At 39.4% G+C, this 24896-nt stretch overlaps 1 protein-coding gene across 1 annotated transcript; it reads left to right on the plus strand.

The window, feature by feature from the left end:
- The first annotated feature begins 18896 nt into the window (after positions 1–18896).
- On the plus strand, positions 18897–23517 carry slc5a1 (solute carrier family 5 member 1). The gene is made up of 12 exons (XM_068573715.1): positions 18897–18956; positions 19053–19157; positions 19260–19365; positions 19775–19855; positions 19975–20183; positions 20718–20853; positions 20983–21090; positions 21179–21329; positions 21421–21589; positions 22782–22997; positions 23115–23220; positions 23303–23517. The coding sequence occupies exons 1-12, from the start codon at positions 18906–18908 to the stop codon at positions 23515–23517; spliced, it is 1653 nt and encodes a 550-aa protein (XP_068429816.1). The 5' UTR covers positions 18897–18905.
- Positions 23518–24896: the final 1379 nt, after the last annotated feature.

The raw sequence follows: 24896 nt of genomic DNA on the forward strand, positions 1-24896 counted from the left end.
ATACACACACACACACACACACACATACATATATATATATATATATATATATATATATATATATATATATATATATATATATATATATATATATATATATATATATATATACATGTATACATAAGTCAAACACTGTGTACGATTGTACAGTTGTCAGAGAGGAATCTATTAAAAAGAGTTATATCAATATAATAAAGGTAAAAATGATATTATGATGATGAAAAAGATGACTGATGATGATAGTGGGGATGCTGATTACAATAATGTCAAGGAGAGTCTCACTGCAAAGTTAGCACGAGATGAAAAAGTGGATCAAAAGGAGAACAAGACTGTAGAAAAACATGAAAAGCAAATCTTGAAAGTTCAATCTTCCTTGCATTACCTAAGTGGAAATTGTTAAACAGCCAGTGAGTATGATGTGTAAATATACTGTACGGTACACTCTTTGTTTAAACAAATGAAAATAAAGGTTGAGTTGGGCTATTGTAAATGAGAGAAAGAGAGAGCGAGAGAAAGAGAAGGAGGAAAACCCCACTCCACTCCTCCTCTTACCCTTTCTTTTCAGTTCAGAGGGTGATGTGCAAACAACTCAGCTAAGGGCTTCAGGCTTGACTATGGGATGTCCACTTCAACAAAAGACAAAACAACTAAAAAAGAAGTATAAAGAGGACAATAACTATGAATAAAACAACTTATGCAAATTTCCATGGTGTAGTAAATGTGTTTTTGGGTGGTGTCAAAAGTGCTTTGATTGTGTTTGGGGAAGGACTGTTCATCTTTCTTATTCTTTCATAATTGTACTGCATCAAATGGTTTGCAACCCGGAAGAGGACACACTGTCCAAAGTCCCGGCTTCCAGCCTCAGTGTACAAAACCATGACATAAAAAGTGTTTGTCCTCGCCATACAATGAAGTCGCTGGGGCACGAATAATTCGGACATGAAGTATGCAATTAAATTACTCCTGAATGAACTCGGCCTATGTGTGATGAGGTGACAGCGGACGGATTCCACTCTAATTAGTGTATGAACCCCAGCTGACCCAACACGTCTGCTCATGTCTATCCCCAAATAAAAGTATGGTTTTGCCATCTTTAATCTTTAAAAAGTGAAATATCCCACTTATATACACTTTTGATTCCATTTAATGCAATATTCATGCAGATACGTTTTGGCAAACCTCAACCACTGCATAAGAACAATACAATGATAAAAACCTGTAACAGGATGATGTTTCCACTCAGCAGGCCACTCTGTTGTCTCTTTGTTACACGCATGTGGTATGAAGATTTTTTTTTTTCATTTTAAACGTTATTTTAGTGTTGATGATGTGTTCAGTCTGTCAGACTATGGGGACCATACATAAAACATGAAAATGATTGTATGGCTCATGGTTTTTTAAATGATTTTTACTCATGTTATATTCACTGTACATCACTGAGGGAAAACATCAAGTCATGAGGATATTCATTGAAGGATTCATTTCAGCAACAGTGGGAATCTGTTTTATAGATGACCATAAATAAAATCCAGTATTGAGACGGGAGATGAAATCCTGCCTTGTGACTGTCATGTGGACGGAGTCTGTGGCAACAATAACAAAAAAAAAGATACTCAATGGCTCATCAAAGGAGGTATAGAACTCTTCCTTTACTTGTTCCAATGAATCAGGGAGGAAGTGACAGCGTAAAACGGGTGGGGCCTGAGGTTTTCTCACGACTGGTTTTACAGGGTGGTGCTAAGCAGCTGATGTTCAAGTAATTGACTGTAAATCATGGGTTACATTTATTGGCAGTATAGCAACTCTAAATGAATGCATGAGTACAAATACTGAATACATTATTTGGCCAATACTGCATGGGGAGGGCTTAAAGTCCTATTTTGTCTTAACAAAACCTTACTAACCACAAAGGGTCTCCATCAATCTCTCAAGCCACACCAGTCCATATATGGGCCTCTGGTGTGATACAGCCAAACAAAATGGCACATTCTGGCCTTAAAAGTCAATACTAGTCAAGTTTTCATGTTTATGACACTATTCCACAATAGATATTAGCATAAACCAAAAATATGACTTTTCATATGGATGGCATGAAGCTATACATGATTACTATACAGGTCTGGAATCCCTAGAGCCTCCTGAATCTTCCAATAACGTAATCCGCCGAGAAACCAACCTTCTCCAAAGATACGTACAACATTGCCATTTATGTCCAGGATTTAGAAAAATGGCTGAAATATGATTCATCACGGCCTTTCTTGGTCTGTATAGCTTCGTGTCCTCCACATGGCTCCTGTGGAGCTCCAGGGACAGAGGTACGCAAGTTTAAGTGTCGGCTGAGTTGACACGATTGCTCGAAAATCCTGGACTAAAATAATTATTAAAAATACTTAACTTCACTCAACCAAAGCCAAACTTTGCACATATGTTCCTGACATTCACAAATGTAGTTACGACAAGAAAAAAACTACCTTTTGTGCACTATCATAAAATAATATACCACTAAAACATATATGCCCATATTATCTATGTTCACAGGGGTGTTCTGTATATCATAGCTTTGTAAATGATTCAAATAGACCTTGGGGTTGAGGAGATAAACAGTATTTACTATGGGAATGCAAACCATCCGCAATTTTCGACATTACATTGCTCGGGTTAAACAAGTTTTGAACAGCTACAATAATAGGTGACCAAATACAAATAAACAACCTCTGGAAGACCTCGTAAGAGCGACGTTACTATATTTTACTAAAATACCTCAGACTCTCTGTATTTATCGCAAAAGATAATCACAAAATGTGTTGACAATTCGTTTTACATGTGAAGGAGACATACACTACAAACCAGCTGACAAGAAATTCAAAGTTGTTCAAATGCAGAATAGAGATGAATCATGGAGACCAAACACACGCTGTGCAAAAACTACTCCAATTCATACCAGTGGGATACTATTAAACTGTTAATCGCTAAGTGCAATTAATGCAAAGAAGTTTGTATAATTGACACAGACTGCTCCCATGTGTAGTGATATCTACAGTACAACATGATGGTTAACATAGGCCACATGTCATAATGCTGCATGAGAAAGGGAGGAGAGTAAATCAGCCAATCTATTGTTCTAATGCCAATGTTCTGCCAAGTTAATTTTAATAATTGCGAGCAGATCTAATTCAATATCAGCATTTCTCTGAGAGGTTGTATAATATTTAGGAACCCTGAACAGAAATACTTCTTTGCTTTTCGATTTTGGAAACGTCAAAGGAGATTTGTCCATAGATGTGAGATTTCAGCTGGGGCCATGCCAAACTCAGATTTGTCCTCTGTATGGAGATATCTGATATCTAATAAGGAAAAGCGATTGAGGACATTTCTAAAATCTAAGTAGTTGACAAACAACCACAGGCAGAAATAGAAATGCTTGGCTATATGACGGTTCTGAAACAATACACACACACACACACACACACACACACACACATATATATATATATATATATATATAATCCCAGCATGTTCTACGGTCCTGTCCATTTCTATGCCTCCTTAATCATTCAGACATTTCTGAGAAAAAGAGAGAAAGGACAAGGACCCTCGCCACTAATCTCTCATGAACCCTTGCTGTCTTGCTGACCAGCACTTATTTCCCTCTCCACTCCCCTCCTTAACATATCTCCTGAACTGGTTTTCCTCACACCAACAGCACTAAGTGTAGGAAGTGATTTATCTGCTCCCACTCTGACGAAGGTCGTTCAGACCTAAAGCTGAACGTAAAGTGATCTCTTCATAGATTTAAGTGTGTGGATATCTATTCTGGCACCTTATTAAAATAAAGCCTGGTGAAGTGGTGGTTATCCGGCATTTCCCTCAACATATTTAAAATGAAGTCTTAGAAAAATCCCATGATCAGACTTAACTCCTGTACTCTTGAACCCACTCCCCCCTCCTCAAGGACTATCACTGCTGATCTGCTCTACTTTTCAACTGATATCGCCAACCCCTCCCTAACATCTGTCTGGAAACCATCTGTCTCTAGAGCCAGTGTTCTCCTCACACAACCTTAAACTGGATTGGACGTCGACTGCTGCCACGCCTTGCTTTGGCACTCTTGCCATTGCTGCAAGTCTATTTAATTCTAATTATTTTAAAGCAAGTTATGCGAGAGTCCAGGTGAGTGGTTTTCTAAAAGGAAGCTGTACAAGCCTGTGCTAAAAGTGAAATAAAACATAACCAGTGAGCTGATTGAAAACGAAGAACGTCTCCACAAAATGTCATGGCAGTGGTGACCTGCTCGTTTGACTAACCAACATCCAAATAAACTGACAGTGTGGATAAAAAGATACATGACAATCCACTGGATAGCATGTTATGCTTGTGAATCTATGAGGACAAACAGCTCACAATAATGGCCACATTAAGTTGTTATTGCTGTTCCCTGCCAGTTTAAATGTACGTAAATGTTACAGTCCGTCGTCATCGTTAGCCCTCCTCTTGTGCCAGCAGGACATGCCAGGAGACTGCAGACCCTGCAGACATACTGAATACTGGGTATACTGAATACATCGAACATAACCTCTTTTTCTTCAGCGACTCTCCACCGAGTATGGTTCCATGTCCAAGAAGCTCAAGATTCAACCTTGTCTTTTCATATTATCAACAGCAGGTCTCGCAAGGTAACTGTTTTGCTGCTATAAGAACCAGCACTCTCTTCTGTGGCCTGGATGCAATAAAAACATGGGATTACCTTACCCGGCCTTTGGAGAGGCCTCACATTGATCAATTCCATCTCACAGTGTTTTGGGGCCAACATTCTTGCGCTGAAGCAAGCGTATAAATGTGACTGATATTTAGCAGCCGAGGTTGAACGTGATAGCACATGGCCAGCAAATGCAGCGAGACATATTAAATAAGGGAGAGGGTTAGGGCTCTGTCTTACCAGGCTTCATACATTTCAGTCAGAAATCCATTCATTTCAGTGGTAGCCACATGATATGGGTTCAATTTTCTTCCATTTTGAAAAAGTAAACTTGTGCCAATTCACTTAATGTTGCAACAGTACACCAGACCAACACGAAGCGCATCTAGAGTCCCAACGTTTCGGTAGTAACACATACAACTGTGGACGACTAAGACACAGTCAAATGGGAAACATTTTCAACAATATGTATTTACTATATATTACATATCTTTAATATCCAGAAAACACAAGAAAATACATGAACCCTAAACCGGAGGGACCGCTGGTGTCCGAGCCATTTACGGCCCTCCCTACGGCCTGCTAAATAATGCTAAAATTAGCATATTATCCGGCCTGCAAAATTATATTTTCCATTTAATTATTTTTTGTTGTTTCATATAATTCAAACGTCCCTTAAAACTACCACTTGAATCAAAATAATGTGAAAGGTGACCGAACATGACCGGGCCGTTTTGGATAAGAGGAGAGAATGTTTCACGGGGGATTTGTTGTTTGGCTGCGAACAACAAAAATGTCTCTTTCCAAACCAAAAAGGAAAGTGGATGATCAACACAGACGGTTTCAAAACAGATGGACATTGCAGTATATTTTTGAAGAGGTCAATAGAAATGTTACTTGCCTGATATGCAAAGAAAAGGCAACAATCTCAAGCACCATTACTCGACTAAACACGGAGAGCAGTATGAGAAGTACTGAGAGGAGGAGAAAACGAGCCACGCAGCTTCAGAGAGGACTCACGTCTCAGCAACGTCTTTTCATGAGGCCGAGAAGGACGGCAATGCTGCAGTTGAGGCAAGTTATATAGGGTGAGTGAGTTCATCCCCAAAGCACAAAAGTCGTTCACTAAAGGCCGGTTTTTGAAGGGTTGCATGTTGCTGATATTCGGCGTCCAGAAAAGAAGAGCTTGTTCAGCGGTTAAACACAGTGGCAGAGCGGATTAATGAGCTATGGAGAAACATTTATGATCAGATATTGAACAAGCCAGATGTTTCACAGCCTACTCCGTGGCGCTTGATGAAAGCACAGACAAAACGGACAATGCTCTGCTCGCCATATTCATTCATCGGGGGCATTAATGAGCATTTCAAAGTGAGATTTGTGCCCAGTGCACACTGGCACCACAGCCAAGGATATGTTTCAGGAGCGAGCTGGTTTACTGTGGAAGGATGGAGCTCCTTCTTTGGCCGGGGGAAAAAAACAAACAGACTGGTAGCGCTGGTACAAAGAAAGTTAGAGGGAGAAAATGCAGATCCAGCAGTTGTTCTGCTCTTCATTATACACCAACAGGCACTGTGCAGCAAAACATAAACATGTCATGTCTGTTGTCCTGAAATGTACCGACTACATCAGGTCCAGGAGTTTACAGCATCACCAGTTCAGGGCTTTTTTTTTTTTAGAAGAAAATGAGTTAACATATAGTGATGCACTTTATTTTACTGAGGTGCGCTGTCTCAGCAAGGGAAGTTTAGAGCAGAAATTAAAAAAATCATGGAAGGTGGCAGATTGGATATTTCCGAATTTGATGATCCAAGATAAGTTATGGACTTTGCATTACTAGTGGACACGACACAGGAGCTTAACATCCTTAACCTGAAGCTCAAGGGCTCCGGTCAGCCAATCATAACAGCTTATAAAAATGTGAAATTGTGTTTTTTGTGAAGTATAATAAAAATATGTTTGAAAGTACATTTTCCAAAATATTGCCCTTTCTTGTCGGACTTGAACGTTGATGCGGCTCTATGAGATGGCAATGCCAGCGCACACTATGCCATAAAATTACCGAGAGAGAGGATGTTGTATGTGTACAGATTGTATTTTTATTTTAATTTGGGGCGTTTTAAAATCAAATTAACCTCGAAACGTTATGATAGTATATATTATATCACAGCTGTTATGCTGCAAATTGAATGACTTTTAATGCAATAAAGTTCAGTCTCTTGTCAGTCTCTCACTTCTGCGGCTTCTGCTCCCTAAAGCCAATCTTATCGCCGCTGTTGAACTGTAAAGAGCTGTTCTCTCCCTGCTGCCAGTTCTGTCATTTCAGTATGAACAAATCTTCATCACATCCAGCGCTCGAGGTTCCTCCTGCTGAGCTCAGCATGACAAGAGACGTCCCGCTCCACATCCCGACAGCTAACTCGCCACCACCAGTGTCTAGACTCCGGGGGGATATTTAGCATCACCAGTTCACCCCTTAATACCACGACACTACGTCACGATGAGGCCCAATAGTCAAAGACTCTCCACATTTCTAATTTGATTGTGCACAAATATGATAAATGTACGAGTTCACTGTATATTAAGTATCTCCTAAATGTATTTATTTGTCTCTGCTCTCACAATTAGAAGTTATTTTCACAAACTATTTTGCGTCCATAAGAAACGTGGTGGTACAGAACTGTGACTTAGGATGAAACCCTAAAATGTAGCCGAGCAAGATTTCTCAGGTGTGTTTTATTCTAGGCTTCAATTGATTATAGTAAAAAGGTAGGAAAATAATCCTTCTGAGTTTTGTCAGTGATGAAGTTGACCAATTTCCAATCATGATTTCAGCGTATGCCATCCCAAAATGATTCATATTCACTGAATGTGAAGGCTGAGCTACACAAGAAGCCTAATTATCCTTTTCAATAAATAGATTAGCACATGTTTACAATCATACTATCACATGAAAATATATCACAATCAAGGTCACTGTATATGGAAGAATAGTGGCGTTCGAATGTTACAGACAGACGTAGCTGCTGATGAGGATTCATACTTTTGTGTAAAGCCACAGTTTGTCTGTATTTGTTGAGAGATAGAAACATAAAGCAGTGCATGTAGAGCTCACAGTCCTTGTGGTTATACAAATAAAAAGCACACAACTAACCCACAGCCTATAGGTGTACTGTCTCTCATCAGCTCCACTCTGCTGCTTATTTTAATCCAGTCATTTCTTTTGTTAAATGAAGGCAGTAAAAAGCTAATTTTGGCAAAGTGAATTTATAAACAGCTATCTCTGAATTTAACTGCAATACTTACCCTAATATTTTATAGCAGCTATAGTGCTATAACCTGTGGTAGTCTGTAGCAATTGCGTAACTTCAAACACCTTTTAGGTGTTTGACTGTTGGCGGAAATGCAGCATTATTGGAGTGAGAAAAATGTACCGACTTGGGTAACTCCACCAGTCATTTCCTGTGCTGCCTGCTCTGCACAAACCCACTCATGTATCTCACTGTGAGGCTGTGTGCATCTGCTGCTCAGGGAGTTCACAGGTTTGTCATTTTTTCATGGGCATGACCTTGATTTGCTATGGTCCCCTAGTACATCATTCCCGTGACTGACTGACATATGGAACATTTGCATAAAATCAATTCACCAGACTGTCCTTGTAATACAAATAAAAGCTCTAGGAGGGGTTAAGACTCAAGCAAAAGTTGCTCTGCATCAATCGGCTTTGTTGTCAAAATAATGGTTTCCCTTAAGTTGTTGCCTAGAGACTATGTCAGCTGATGTGTTTCCATTCATCCATTTTTTCTTACTTTGACTTTCAGTTTGGGTAACTTTGCTTTCTTGCATTTTGAACAGACTCAGTGCTTCACTCCGACCAGCTGCCATTTTAAACAATATGGTATGGTTGCTATTCAAGCCGCAGGGGAAAAAAAGATCCAAGCAAGCAATGTTTTCTCAATACTGGCCATAAACTCACTGGTTCCTGCTGAAGATGGTCTTTTTTTTTTTTCAAATTAACAACTCATAATACAAAAAGGCTTAATAATTTACTAAAACAGATGGTCACTGTAGTATTCAGTACAATACATTTTTAGTAAATGCTACTCAAACAACAGTAAATAGTGCATTTATTGGGACTATTTTCAGCAGTGGATGTAAACATGTTTTGTTTATGTACAACAATAGAAGCATAAGCTAGATCTGAAGTATACACAGTTGTTAGTGTTAGCTCACCGCTGCTGGTTCTGGTCCTTTCATGTCACTTGTTGACATGAAGAAACATATAGAATACCACCCTGCCTCAAAGTCAGAGAAGGATGTTTTCTTGTTGCTCTCTCGTTTAAGAGGGACGAGATCGACTAGTCCCGGTCACACAACTGGCAGCACTGTATTTGAACTGTAGGCCTGTTTGGACCCTTTCTGACCATTTCTCATTACTACTCAAAGTGGAAGATGAGGACAATCTTCATAAACTCTCCTGACCAGAATGACCAGCTTACAATTCCTCTGTCCTAATAAGTACAACATTAGATGTTGTAAAACACTTCTTTTTGATAAATAACTAACCCTTATATAGTAAATTATAATTCTCTTCCACATCCGGAACGCGGCTAAACTATTTTCCAATTTATCTTCTATTTATCTCAATTTTCCATGAGGACGCTCCTGTTCATGATCCCACTTAAAGGGATGATTCATTTCCAGCCCCTGTAAGTCCTTTTGTTGTCATATGTTCCATTACTTCAAAAAGATATGATTTCAGAGAAGCAATCCACCTATAATTAATAGGCTTACTGGCTTCCAAATTCTGGGCAATCTGCCCTCCTGCCAGGCTTTGTTACACCGGACTGAAACTGCCTCTGTCTAATGCTTTTATCGCTAACATCCAACGCAACCTTTGAAAACATTTTAGCATTGAATTATCCTCTTCTAATAATCACAACATTAATTTATTACAGATTTCCACTCAAAACATTGTTTACCTTCTGATTCCCATCCATTTATGTCTGCTTTCCACATATGTACAAAAGTGTGCGAACAAAAAACTGAAGATTTTATTCAGACATAACTTTTAGTTTCAAAATGCGTTCTGTGGTTCATATATGACCAACAACCTTCGTCTTACAGCACACAGATTTTTCTATCAATTATTAGTATATGGTTAATTGAATGTTTAACAGAAATGGAGACAAATCGACAAGGAACAAGGAACTCGGCTGGTTAGTGTAGAAACTGGCGAATGGGGAAGTGAGCATGAAGGTCTGGTGACTGCGGCGCTGATGAGACAGGTGAAACTAATCAGGGCGGGGGCGACAATCAACAAAAGCGGGAATAAAAAACACCCACAAGGCAAGGAAATAATCCCAGACAGGACGCAGGGAGCAAGTGAACTTACTGAAAATAAAAGCAGGAAACACTTAAACCTTAAGAAGACCAAAAACACAAGCACACACAAAGACACATGCAGCCACAGAGCCGGACTCTGACACAAGAACGAGACGGTGCATTGCCTCTAAAGACTTCACAAATGTCCTTTTAGGTTGTTTTTTTTTGTGCAGATTCAGCTTAATCTTTGTTAGTTGAATCAATTTGCACATCCGCATGTGATGATGAGGGCTTAGTTGAACTTTTCACCTGACAGTCAAACAACTTTATTTGCTGTGCCGTCGTCTCTAAAAGAGATGTGTGTGAGCATGCGAGTAACCGCAGAAAGGCGCATGTATTATCACATGCAACGTTGTGGTTCTTGTCCAGACTGTAACAGAAATACTCAAATATATCTGATGCAACACTTCATTTTGCTGTCCATATCTTTCACATGTTAAATGCAGTTTCCATTCATGGAAACCAAATGCCAAGAATTGGTCGCCAATTTCTCAAAATGGATGTCAATGCAACACTTATCCGTCAAGCCCTGCTTTATCTACCTCCACATTTGGTATTTTTCAACTCTTCTCGCCACAATCCAATCATCCCCCAATTTCTGGTCGCTCCCTACAGACCCCACTCAGGTCAGAGATCAGTTATGATGGGGGAGTTACAATAACACAATCCAGTCAGTTCATATTCTAATTTCATTTTGAGTATCTATTTAAATGTTACTTTTAAATAACATTAAGTCACTTGTAAAGATGGAGTAAATCGGACAAATCTTTCAAGCAAAAATGCCATATTCATTGGTTCCAGCTTCTCAATCGTGGAGGGTATGCATTTATTTGAGTTATGTAATGAGAAATACATATATTTGATTATAACATAGATTAAAATGAATCAATTAAGGATTTATTCATTTCTTATCATTCTTTGTTATTATTTGAGGTAATTAAGGAAGACAATAGCCGCAGGTTTACTGTGAGCAAATTCTGTTGTAATTTAATTAATAGCAAATATGTCTGTTTCACAGCAATTATTCTGACATGTCACAGCAGGAAATGCACATGTAGAACGAATAACATTGGCTTCATTTCATTTAATTAAGTCCAGGTATAGTGCACGCTGGCTCAATGTCAGAGTTTACGTGGCTCACCATTGTTAAGCAGCCCATGACATCATTGGTTCGACCTGCTTTTCCTGCTACGACCACCGATTTAAAACAAAAAATACGAATGTGACAAAAAATATGTATTTGTCTAGAAATACACATAATATTAATTGAAATGATAAGGGCATTATAATGCCTGCTGCATTATGACCCGATCTTATTTCAGTTTGTGTAACTTGTGCTCACATGGTGCATGTCCCCAGACAAATGTGTGTTTAATCAAATTGCCACACACTAATTGATACAAGGCAAACTTGAGGTCAGGGATGACTACTGGTGAGAAAAACTGATTAGCTCCTTAGTTTCTAAAGAAATTATAATCAAACTGCCATGTAAGGCCTGTGGTACTGTTTCTACTCACGGGAACTTGATGGCGACGGAGTACAGCAATCCAAAGAGGGGATGAGGTTTGAGGGGGGGTCAGGAGTCAGGTTTGCAGCTGGTCTTCACATGTAAAAAATATCAACGATTGTATTGCATGTGTTTATATTTTACATCTTATTGAGTTAAATAAAACTATATCTTTAAAAGCACTTGGTGTATTAATAATTATCTTTAATTGGTGATATACAACCCATGTCCAAGACATGAAGTCAAAGGAATTGGGTGGTTTATCCCCTCCAGTGTTCAACGTTTAGATTTGGCAGTCAATATAAAAAGCATTCATTTACTGGCAAGATCGGTTCCCTCATGCCCTCCAGTGAGCTCTCTGACACCCCCACATGGTTGCAACAGGAGTCTCTCGCACCCAGAAACTTCTCTTTTAGCGCTTCTGTTTTCTGCTAAAGATTATCTATTGAATCAAGTGGAAGAAAACTCAATTCACTTTAAAAAACAAAAGGGCCGTCAAAGTTTTCTCTACATTCTCTTATTGTTGCAATAGTAATTGTATTACATCCCAATCTGACCAAGATTTTAAACAACCCATTTGCATCTGGAGCTGAAAGAAACATTCTCCCTTACTAAAGGCCACTTTTCACAAGTATGACATTTTGTCGAACCTCCATCCGTAATAAATAATTGGTTATCCTATTTAGTAATGAATGTTAGTGAAACAACATCCTGGTTGTCGCAAAATGTGTCTTACATGTGTTAAATGTGTTATCTATTATGACCGTATCATCAAATCTGCCTGGAGGCAGATCTTGGTGTGGAGTTGATTGAGGAGGTGTGAAGGAAGGGGATGAAGCGAATGTAAGTTAAAGTGATGCCAGGTTGCAGCTGATAGTTCAAAGTCATGCATGGATTACATGATTCCAAAGAAAACTATATATATGCAATGCCTTTTTTTATATTTGTGACAGACATAGCATCTGAAAAAATACTCTCGGTCATGCTTTCTGGTTTTGTTGTAAGATTATACATTATTGCCAGGATGTCCTGGTATTGTGAAATGTAGGATTTGCAGATTGAACCTGATGCACCATGTTGCTTTGTTTGGTTGTTCCAATGCTCCTTCTGCACTGCCCCGTACTGCGCAGTAGACCCTTATGTGGTATATTAGGAGCAAAGAGGATAATTGCTAAGGATTGGATGGCTAAGTGCTCCTTATTTCTCCATATGGTTCAGGGAACTAGTCTCTATCCTTAAAAGGGGCTTCAAAGCAACATGCTTTGAAGCAAAATTGGAACACTGTTTTTTCTTTCTTATGAAAACATTCATGAAAAAGGAAAACAGTTTAAATGGCAGGTGATGATTAGACCTGGGTGCATACATTACATACATCAAGGTAAGGTAGTAAAACAAATGAAACATGACTTGTAGTTTCAGACACTATACAAATTGGTGATATTTCCCTCCCATAAAGGGTTGAAGATAATGGGGCCAGCAGGAGGCAAAAAGAAACTTCCTGCAGTTCAGGCATGACTGAAATTGGTTTGAGATGGTTGACAGACTGAATGAGACTGACTCCCCAGGAGTTTTATCTCTTCTGACAGGTAGCGTAATGATAAGGCGCATTGCAGCTAGAAGGCTTCAGGCGTCCGTCTCCGTTTCATCCTGTCAGGTACTGGAAGCAGGTTGTTATGAGAAACAGAAAGTTTTTCTTCAACTGTTAGCATTAGCCTTATCTAAACTAACATGACGTTCTGCGACGCCATGTTTCTTGGCTTCATAGATGACTAACTTTTCTGGTATTTCTGCAATGGCAAGAGGTTGGGCACATTTTTCCACTCGTCTCTTGACAACAAAACAAGAATGAGCAGAACAAAATCTGTGGGAATTAAACTGGATTTATTAGGCACTAATTAGCAGACAGACTACCGCTAGATTGAGGGAAACTGTTAGCCTAGCAACATTAAAGCTACAAACTACAATCTAAAAAGCATAAGAGCCTCACTCTGCATGTGTTGCTCACAATAGGAGAAAACTGTTTCGAGGCGGGAAAGCTAAGAAAAGGACAGCATACACATATTAATATTAAATATTTACACCTGTCAACACAGTCCTTCATGACAATTAGTAAAGTTGATATTAACTGGGCATTACTGAGTTGTTGAAAGAAAGCCTCCAATATACAATACAACAATACATAAGAGAGTATAGTTCATAAAATGAAGACCTAAGACTACACTCTTTGAGTAATCCTTTAAAGTTATCTATTTTTCGAGCTGCGAGAGCCTTTTCAGTTTCTTCTGCGTAAGATCACAGTGATGCACCATTTCAGCAGTTTTGGACTACTTTGCCACCTTGTGGCTACCATAGCTTTAACAGGTTGAGTCTTTGCTTCTGTGGGACATTTGCAAGTTAAACTTTGAGGTTTAGACACAACATACAATGTTCTTCTTCTATATTAACGATTAACATAAAGCAAGACAAGTTTCTTCATCGTTTGGATTCGACTGACAACTCTCAAAATACACTGTGCCTCCTGCACTTGAAATGTTTTGAACTGTATAAGTGTTATTATCCCTTACTAATATCACAGCACCTTTAACAGTTAAGCTTCATGACTTCTTCACAGCAGACATCTTGACCTGTCATTGCTGAAAAAGACAGGCGGAACCAATAACGTTAGCGATGGCTCTGTTCTAGCTAACGATGTTCCCAGTTGCACCTGGGTTTGCCAAGTCAAAATGTCCACTGTGAAAAGGACCCCAAAGCCGCCGCTCCAAGGACTTGTTACCCTTACTGTTGAAGGAGAGTGGCTGTAAATGGATGAAGGCTCAGCACAAGCCACTGAGCGGAAGAAAAGGCCTTGGATGCCTCGACCCAAAATTCTGCTCCTCCAGCGCAATCAGAAACAAGGGGCATTGTGGTTTTGTGCCTCTTCTGTATAACTGCCACAGGGTCCATGTGCACGTTCAGGCTAATCACCTTGAAGCACTCTCTTCACCCGTATTACCCGCTGGATGACATTAACAGCCGGGTGGAAAGCCCGCAGTCTTTGTCATGACTTGTGGCTACAATGCCTCTCTGTTGCTGAACAGTACCACTCTTTATGAATTATTATGCATCAATTATGTTGAACTCTATCAAATCAGTCTTTGTTATTGATATTTTTTTAAATGATAAATATCAGTTACTTGGAAACTGAGGTTTTCCCAATTCACTGAACGACATGGATTCTGTACGCTCTGTTGCATGAGTTTCCATGAAACAACATGTATTTGAATCAAAAGTATCTTTTATTGAACTTGAACAGAAGTGGAAACATAATATTCTCAGAACACACTTTTTTTTCACAGCAGCCATTTTGACGATACCAAGATACTAAAATTAAAGATAAACAAAAAAGCACCACATTTTTATTTGTAGCAGTCAATGGTTTCTATCAATATGTTAAGAAAGTCAACAAACTTTAAAAAGGTCATCTATTACATCCAATATTGTTACTACTGTTAATGGGTCTAGAATTATGGATGGTTTTGAAAAGTCTCCTGGGTGAAATTGTTTTTTAAGATGTTGGTGGAAACAGACAATCATGAGCAAACTTAGCTGATGTTTAAATGATCATGTAAATATGGTAGACTTGTGCCCTGGTCTTTAACCCGTCAGAAACCTGGACAAAGTGTGTGGAGTAAGGCAAGGCAAGTTTATTTGTATAGCACATTTTACCAACAAAGCAATTCAAAGTGCTTCACAGAAAACCATTAAAAGCAAAACATGATGCAGATTTAAAAACAGTTAAGAAAACATTAAAACAGTGGAAGAAAAGTAAAATGAATAAAAGTTGCAGTGCTCACCAATGGTGGTGAAGATAATTACTGTCCACCCGTTTGTTTTTTGAGGCCAGCCCAGTGAGTTTCTTTTCCTGTTTCAGTCCACAGGCCCTTCTGCCAGAGTTTCCTGAATAATAGATCTGTAGACAGGGAGGAGTTTAAAAGACACAATTGTGTATGTTGACTGCAGGTCAGGACACTCAATCACTTCTCTGTTTGCCAAAGACAACTACAGTAGTTTCCCACAGCATTCAGATACTACGTATGGAGAACGAAGTCCAGAAATCACTTTCTTGCACTAATCAGCTGTGTTTGTTTGTGGTCTTGCTGCACTGAGTTGTGATCGGCTCTGTTTGGGTTTAGTACTTGTCAGGGTTATGATCATATTTCCGTCTCAGTGAATGTATACATATACTGGGCTACACAAAATCCAATAATCTGAGAAAGTCTTGACCTGTCTGGAGGGGGTTACACATTCAAAGGCTTCTCTCGGACTGAAATCAGTGAGTATGACTGAGCCTTAATCCCCACAGTGCACTGGCCTCATTCCAATAATTGATTCTCATTCAAGTGAATATTGATTGTCCCCATTTAGAGATTTCAAGCAGCCATTTGTAACAGTATCAGTCTGATAACTCCCCCCCATCTCACTCCTTTGCCTCTCTTGTGTGTAAAATTCCGAAGCTGCAGTGGTCAATGTAGTGGTTTGGTTTTTGATCATTTTGATATGGAACATTAACACAACAACAAAATGAAATTACATTTAGCTCATTGTACACCCTGATTATTGAATACATTTCAAACAAGTGTTTAACATCTTGAAGTCATCCTGTACACTGAGTCATGAGACATTTAGGTACACCGGATGCAACTCAGTCTTTAACTCATTGAGGGTAAATTAGATGTTTTTTATGTGATAGTTGCAAAAGCCCATTTAATTGCAGGATCTAATTACTTCATTACTCTTTTAATTGGATTAGTTTATAATCAGGGTAAGATGTACTTACTATAAGGATGTTGCTTAGCTTATCTATACACAACTATAGCTGGGTAAAAACCTAAATGTGTTTCTTCTGTTAGGTACATAATCTACAAATTAAATAAAAAGTAAAATATTGACCATCACTCTCATATCATAAACATGTGTGTTGTTGACTTTGCCAAACTCTGGGAAAATGTAAATGTTAAGACAGCTGCAAATACATTTTGTTGAGTAAAAAGTGCAATATTTCCTTCTGAAATGGGAGTTGCCATAGAAAGCAGTATACAATGTAAAATACAGATAAACAAGGTGAATATTACAGTAAACTTTTAAATATATGTATGAGCTACAGCTATAGTTTCACTGTTCACTGTCCTATAGAGACACCTAGTGGCTGCTCGTACCTTCTTTAACTGTTTGTACGTTGATTTCTTTTTTGGGGGAGGGGGAGATTATATGACTATGACTGGAGCAGCATCAGTTGTTCAGTCTCTTCTGTAACGTTCTTCAAACATTAGCCTTTTGTCTAATAGTTAACACACAACTAAACACTGTGTTTTTAACTAGGAGTGTTCATTGTGGGTGGAGTGAAGTTAGTCTTAAGTGCCTTTCATTTGTACAAAACTTACAGTAAATGAGAGAATATGACCGAGGTGGTAGACTTGTTTTGAGATTTAAAAAATGAAGGCCTCACTTTGATTGATAGGATTGTGAAGTGCACTTTAATGGTGGCTAAAGCAGTAGAATTTCCCTTTTGTCTTCTATAGACTACGCTTTGGTTTTATTCTTTTAAATGTTTGTGTTGGAATTGATCTGGATTAAATATAACTTGGCTGCAGTACCACTGAAGCCTGTAGATCCACATATTTCTTTACTTGGTAATTCCGCGTGGGTTGATCATTAACAGAATTTTTTTTTTTATTATTTACTGAAAGGTTACACATTTTAACATACATTTACACTGTAGTGTCTCAGCAAGGTTTATATTTGCAGATCCAAATACACATTCACCCAAACACAATAGCGAGCCTTTTGTAAGATGAACACACTTTCTCTTTCCCAGCCCCACATCCGTCCCACACTCAAACACACCTCCTCCAAAGGTACATAAGTGTCTGTGCAGGTGCTTCGATCAAAGAGGAGCGACTCCAGCATTAGTCCTGTTCTCTGGTCAGCCTCTCAGCAACATGTCTCAGGATTATTTTGGATTCTCCTCAATAAGGAGCAATGCGAGAAACGGCACGGCCACCGTGGCTGTTAACAACCCAGCCGATATCTCCGTTATTGTCATTTACTTTTTGGTTGTCTTGGCTGTTGGAATATGGGTGAGTTTCTCAGTCTTTCAGCTGAACATTCTTCAAAATCCCTTTTCTCTGTGAATAATTAACTCTTCACCAGTTTCACAGCTGTGAGATTTGTAGTTAGCTTTACGTCAATATAAGGGGAAAAGATCTGTATTGAGCCATGAGAGAAAAGATAGGGATTTATTATAGTTGGAAAATTCAGGATAATAACCATTTATGTTTTGATAAAAGAGACATCTGACTTTTAGTAACAGAGGCCTTGTTTTTCTTAGCACTGCCACAGCTGCACTTTGGAATAAATGATATGCAATGGCATTGACTCATAAAGTTCAATCACAGCATTTTACTTTCACAACCTGGTTTACAGTATTGTATTCCAGATTAGATTACTTCATATTGAGGGAATTCACATACATTTATGAGTAGTACTATGATTGTGTTGTGGTTGAGTTGTATGCTGTGATTTAGTTTTCATCACAGCTGCATATGAAGTGTAATGTGATCATTAACAAATGTGTAGTGACTTTTAAAATAGCGAGTCTGTTGCTGTTTTGCACAAATGCATTTCTGGATTTTCTAAAATGTGCCCTCGTCGTGTCGCAGGCTATGGTCCGCACCAACCGATCCACAGTCGGCGGCTTCTTCCTTGCGGGGAGGAGTATGGTGTGGTGGCCGGTGGGTATCTCATGTTGACTGATTATAGGTTTTTATTGTTTGTGCTAGTTACTGTAACATATTACATCAGGTTGAAAAACAAAGCATTCACTATTCTACCGACTCCCTGGCATACCAAAGCATCGTCACCTGTGAATCTCGAAAGTTATGAATAGTTGATGATTTATAATAATAATAATAATAACTAGGCACTCTCCAGATTGGAGCATCACTGTTTGCCAGTAACATTGGCAGTGGCCACTTTGTCGGCATCGCTGGGACTGCTGCAGCTGGAGGAATCGCCATCGGTGGATTTGAATGGAATGTGAGTAGTCGTGTCTGATGTGCCAGTTACACCATTATCACTTCTGACACCTGTGCATTTTTAACCTGTGACATATATTATCAGTTATCTCTGTCAGATATGCTGATAAGAGTAGATTATCACTAGAGTTTCACCCAACAGAGGAAACAGCTCAACAACAGAAGTCAACTTTATCTTTTCAGGAGCAAGTGCCGTTGCTAATTTATTGTATTCTTGTATGTTTGATTGTTTCAGGCTCTTATTATGGTCGTCATTCTGGGATGGCTCTTTGTCCCCATCTACATTAAAGCTGGGGTAAACAGAACGCACCACATGTTGGAATTATAAAACTTTAGAGGAAAAAAGTTAGTCAAACAAACACAAATAAAGATTTAATATCTATGCCTTTAGGTGGTCACCATGCCGGAGTACCTGAAGAAGAGGTTTGGAGGACAGCGTATTCGCATCTATCTCTCCGTGCTGTCCCTCTTCCTATATGTTTTCACTAAAATCTCAGTAAGTACCCACATCGTAACCCTCAGTGATGTCCTCAATGTCAACACTGTATTCTACAATATTGATTGAAATGATGTGTTTTCCTCTCTCCTCTCCACTCAGGCAGATATGTTCTCTGGCGCCATTTTTATCAACCTGGCACTTGGATTAAATATCTACCTTGCTGTCATCATGCTGCTAGCAATTACTGCGCTGTACACGGTCACAGGTCTGTCGCCTTCGGATGCTTTCTCTTCATTTCCACCAAACTCAGAAATATATATATAATAGCCACAAGTCTTATCTAGTCTTATCAGAGGGGCATTACGATTGGGGCTAAAGTCTTTTGGAGACCATATAGAGATGGAGACACACACACATATAGACTGTGTCCTCCTATCCCGTGTGTTAATGGAGTAAATTACCCATGAACTACGATAAGCAGGAGATTGCCTTCTGTTGCTGTTTTTTAATAATGCATACACACCTGAACTTTAGCTTTACATGACAAGTTTAACACTGAATCGCTTTACACTGACTCATCCAATTTGCGATGAATTGGATCATGTACAAAATTCTCTCCAGTAAATTCAGTTCTGTACATACATACACTGATAACCTCACATACTGTATCTCAGGTGGATTGGCTGCAGTGATCTACACAGACACCTTACAGACCATCATCGTGGTTGTTGGATCATTCATCCTCATGGGCTTTGGTAATATGGTATTTTCCTTTTTTTAATCCTTATCCTCGTTTGTATTATTTATCGTGACCAGAAAAATCCTGTTTGTGAGAGTAAGTCAAAACGTCAATCTAACGTACACACATGTGCAGCTTTCAATGAGGTGGGAGGCTATGAAAGCTTCCAGCAGCGCTACATGGAGTCTGTCCCGTCTTTCACGGCTAACATCAGTGCGAGCTGCTACGAGCCCCGAGACGACTCCTTCCACATTTTTAGGAATGCGATTACAGGAGACCTGCCATGGCCTGGTCTTGTCTTTGGGCTCTCCATACAGGCAATATGGTACTGGTGCACTGATCAGGTCAGTTCCCGATATGTGCAGCAATGTTGGGCATTTGCATGAACACAATCCTCCCAAACACACAGGCTCATTCAATTGATTCCCACACAAATGTACAGTTCCTTAATCTTGCCTGTTTTTGGCAGACTCACTCAAGCGGTCTGAGGTGGCCTTCAATATGAGGAGTGACATGCTTTTAGTTTAGAGCTTGATGCACTCCCAGAGACTGAGATAAGATTAACAAGCAGACTATTGCTGGATCTCGGCAGAGAAGTAGATGCAAGTTGAAATGTTGACATCCAGCACACCGATAAACACATTATCGTTCGCCTTTATCAATGCTCAGATGAGAATACTTATCAGCAAGCATATCCATATTGTTCTTCTATGGCTTAAGTGATGTATTCTCTCTGCAAATATGTTTCAACCTAAAATAGAGTTAATAATAGTTTTGAGTCCATTATAACCTTTTTTCTTAACGTCCATTTACCCAGCCCATTTCCTGATTGCATCATGGCACCACTGATCTCTTCCTGTCTGCGACGTTCGCTGTAGGTGATTGTCCAGCGATGCCTCTCGGCTAAGAATTTATCTCACGTCAAGGCAGGCTGTATCTTGTGTGGCTATCTGAAGCTGCTCCCTATGTTCCTCATGGTTTTCCCCGGGATGATCAGCAGGATCCTCTATCCAAGTGAGTGAGTTTGAAATGTGACTGGAAGCGGCTCGCTGGCTGAACATAATGTAGCTCATGCACGTCTTACCACAATGTGGGTGTTATATCTTCCTTAACATCCTTCTGATCTTGGTCATTTCATTCAAGATGAGGTGGCATGTGTGGAGCCAGCTGAATGTGAAAAATACTGTGGTGCCACTGTGGGTTGCACCAACATCGCGTATCCCAAACTGGTATTGGATCTCATGCCCAATGGTGTGTTGCGAAAGAAATCTGTGAGCTGAGAATACAAACTGCATCTTTTTTGTTTTCCCATTTTAATCTGTTATTCTATCCGTGTCAGGTCTGCGCGGTCTCATGCTGTCTGTGATGTTGGCCTCTTTGATGAGCTCACTTACCTCCATCTTCAACAGTGCCAGTACTCTCTTCACGATGGACATCTACACTAAGATTCGCCGCACATCCAGTGAAAGGGAACTCATGATTGCCGGCAGGTAAAACACATTTGGGGTTTTGTTTACTAAGCTTTATGACAATGAGAGAGTTTGTGCATGCCTTACTGTCACTATCTCTGTCTATGTATAGAGTGTTTATCTTGGTCCTGATTGGTGTGAGCATAGCTTGGATCCCTGTGGTGCAATCGGCCCAGAGTGGTCAGCTCTTTGACTACATCCAGTCCATCACCAGCTACCTCACACCGCCTGTTGCAGCTGTCTTCATGCTTGCCATCTTCTGCAAGCGTGTCAATGAGTCTGTGAGTTTTCCATTTTATTCATCTCTTTGTTTATTTCAATTAAATTATTTTTCACATTTCTCTCGAGATAAATATATTGTCTGTTGCATGTAAACAAGAGCAAGAGTCTAATACAATCCTTGCATCTGTAAGGTGTTTAGAGCAGGGACAATGGTAACTTGCTGATGTTAAGCCAGTACAATGTTTGCTATGTTAACCATCTTAGTTTGGCACAGCTGAGAATGGTGAAAAACAAAATGTTGGCAAAATCCCAAAAGCCTGCATGCTCCGGGCACCACACATTTCTGTACAAAATGTCATGGCACTCCATCTAGTAGTTTTTGAGATGTTGGCCAATAAACGACAGACGTTGCCATTCCTAGAGCCATCGTGCCTCTAATGGGGATACAAATGCTTTTGTGTGTGTATTGATATTGGTTATTGTCTAATCTGGGGTCTTTGAACCATAAAGCAGTTGAATCACTGGATATGCATTATGTGTCCTGAAAAAGTTAAACTGGGAAGTGACGTAAAGATTTATCCCTGTTGATATGTTTTTTCCTCTCATGTTCATCATATTAGCTTCGGCAAATGCTGTCATGCATGTCATCAGCTGATCTATCAGTCATTAACACATTCACACATTCACAGAAGGGAGTGAGGGGGATTTTATAATCAGACCAACTCCCTCTTCCTCATGATGCTGCCAATAGTGTCTCAGCTCATTTCTCCAGCTTCTTCCTGCTCTGGGTTTCTGTTCAAACACGCCATGACTTAACATGCAATCTGCATTATTTATGTTTCCTACCAATTATATGTGTGTGCTGGATGCTGCTCCATTGTATTGTAGTGACTCTGTGGCCCAATAAAATGCATTACATGCTATTTGGATGTATTTAGTGTTGGGTGGTCCCTCACTTACAGACTGTCCTATCTCAACAACTAATTGTTGGTTTGCCATGAAATTAATTTGGGCTTGTTTACTTTGAGTTAGATATTGTTATATATTGTTCTTGTTAGATATCACACCTAAATGAAGAGGTGGATAAAGTTAACATATACTGTACACTTCTTTAAAATCTCCAGGTTAGCTTTGACCCAGCCGACATGTTAGCATGCTAGGGTCAGCAATATGTAGCACCACTTAGCAGCTAGGTAAATAGCTGTAGACCTGTGTGTATTAAGAGTTTCTCCTACTTTCTTCTTTCCTCAGGGTGCATTTTATGGCCTCATAATTGGCCTTCTTATTGGCCTGTCCAGGATGATTGCTGAGTTTGCTTTTGGGACAGGCAGCTGCGTTAATCCCAGCAACTGTCCCACCATCATATGTGGAGTCCACTACCTCTACTTCTCCATCATCCTGTTTGTTGTCTCCTGTGTCGTCATCCTGGGAGTCTCTCTCGTGACCAAACCCATTGACGACAAGCATGTACGTAACCGCTGTGAGATCAGGCTAGAATCTATAATTAATCTCTGAACATCACTGGAAGACACAGAAATAACCAATTTTTATAAATAATGTATTTCAATGTGTCGTGTTGTCTAGTTGTATCGACTGTGCTGGAGCTTGAGGAACCGTACAGAGGAGCGGGTGGACATTGAACAGGATGATTGGGTTGATAACCAAGAGTCCAAGGATATGGAGATAGAAGGTAATCAGCAGACGTATACTATTAAAGTATAAAAACACACCTAAGCAGATGTTCTTCATTGTCTTTGTCCCTTCCATCACAGAGCCCGATGAGGAACCGGGCTGTTGCAAGAAAGCGGCGATGGGCTTCTGTGGCCTGGAGCAGAAAAAAGCCGCCAAGTTGAGTCCAGAGGAGCAGGCGGAGTTGCAGAAGAAGCTCACAGACACCTCGGAGGTGCCGCTATGGAGGAACGTCGTCAACGCAAACGCCCTCATCCTTCTGTGTGTGGCTGTTTTCTTTCATGGTTTTTACGGTTAAAGAAACTTGACTGGCCCTAAATGCTCGCGCATAATTTACATTGAAGAGATTCTTTATGAGTGTAATGTAAGACCATGTCATCTGTTTCCCATAACCCTCTTCAGTAAGATGATTGGCAGACTTTTATAAACAGTATCATTATTAATGTATGTTTGCCGTGTATGGCTACTGTACTCCTCTAGAACAGAAGATATTTTTATAAATTATATCCCTGTCTAAAACCTTTTTAAATAGTTCACTACTGTACACAGTTGTGGTGTACAATTTGCAGTTGAAAGTAAACCACACTGTAATGTATATTCAACTTAAAACACGCTAATATTGTGTATGAATATTCACACATCTAATTATTCCTGATCTCCTGCACGATTGAAGGTCTTCCAGCCTTAACTATGGCTTTTCTTTCCCGTCTTTGCTTTTGCTTTATGTGATTGTAAACACGTCACAGACCAAAGGTGGCTCTGTAAATCAGAACAGCTCTTGAATGGAGCTGCAGTGACTCACGCTTGTCTTTCCAGAAAGAGTCCACTCTGCTATCTGCTGTCATACTGGGACATATTTTATTTGTTGTTTGATAACAGCCCTTCACATGAACTTTATTGATACAACAATCAGATTGCTTTTAGCTGAAGCAATAATGTGTTTAAATTGTGATAATGATGTCCATTATGTCAACTCAACTATTTACGCTGGAAATTCTGAATTGTCACTTGCACCTTGTAGTTTACATGGAAGGGACAAGAAAGTAAATTGACCTAAGTTAATTTGTATGGGTTTTTGAGAAAAATGCCTTTTTAACTTTAATACATTACATATTCCCAGTGATTGGTCTTTACTACCTCAGTCTACATAAGCCTGTTTCCCTCATGTGTGCTCAAAGTCCACGAGTGCTCTCCCTTCAAAAAATAATAAGCGTCTTATTGTTCGTTGTTTCAAGTTTGAAGGCATACAAACATCTCAGGGAAGTAGGTTTGTGAATTACATGAACTATTGTTTGACTCTCTTTGCTTCCCTCTTGTGGTTCACTGCTCAATATGTAAGACACTAGTTTTCTGTTTATTTTATTGCACATTCAATTTCTGGTGAAATCTGCTCTTACTGAGGTAAATTCAGTCTTTTAATGTGCTTGGTAAATAAATGTTGACCACTTTTGAATGTATTGTAAGTCATTACAATTGTGACACACTGATTATCTCTCTCTTATCACTAACTGTGGTTAATGTGCACTAATGTCGGCCTTGAATGTGTGCACCACTGTTGAATGATTTATGATTCCTGCCTTGGACTAGCCCACTTTGTTTTCTGAAGTTTTATCTCTTTTACCACTGCCTAATTTTCCTAGAATGACTTCATATGTATTTAAATTTTACATCTGGAAG

Source organism: Clinocottus analis, unplaced genomic scaffold (genome assembly GCF_023055335.1).
Source record: "Clinocottus analis isolate CAN_PGR_092001 unplaced genomic scaffold, fCliAna1.0.p SCAF_13, whole genome shotgun sequence".
NCBI lineage: Eukaryota > Metazoa > Chordata > Actinopteri > Perciformes > Cottidae > Clinocottus > Clinocottus analis.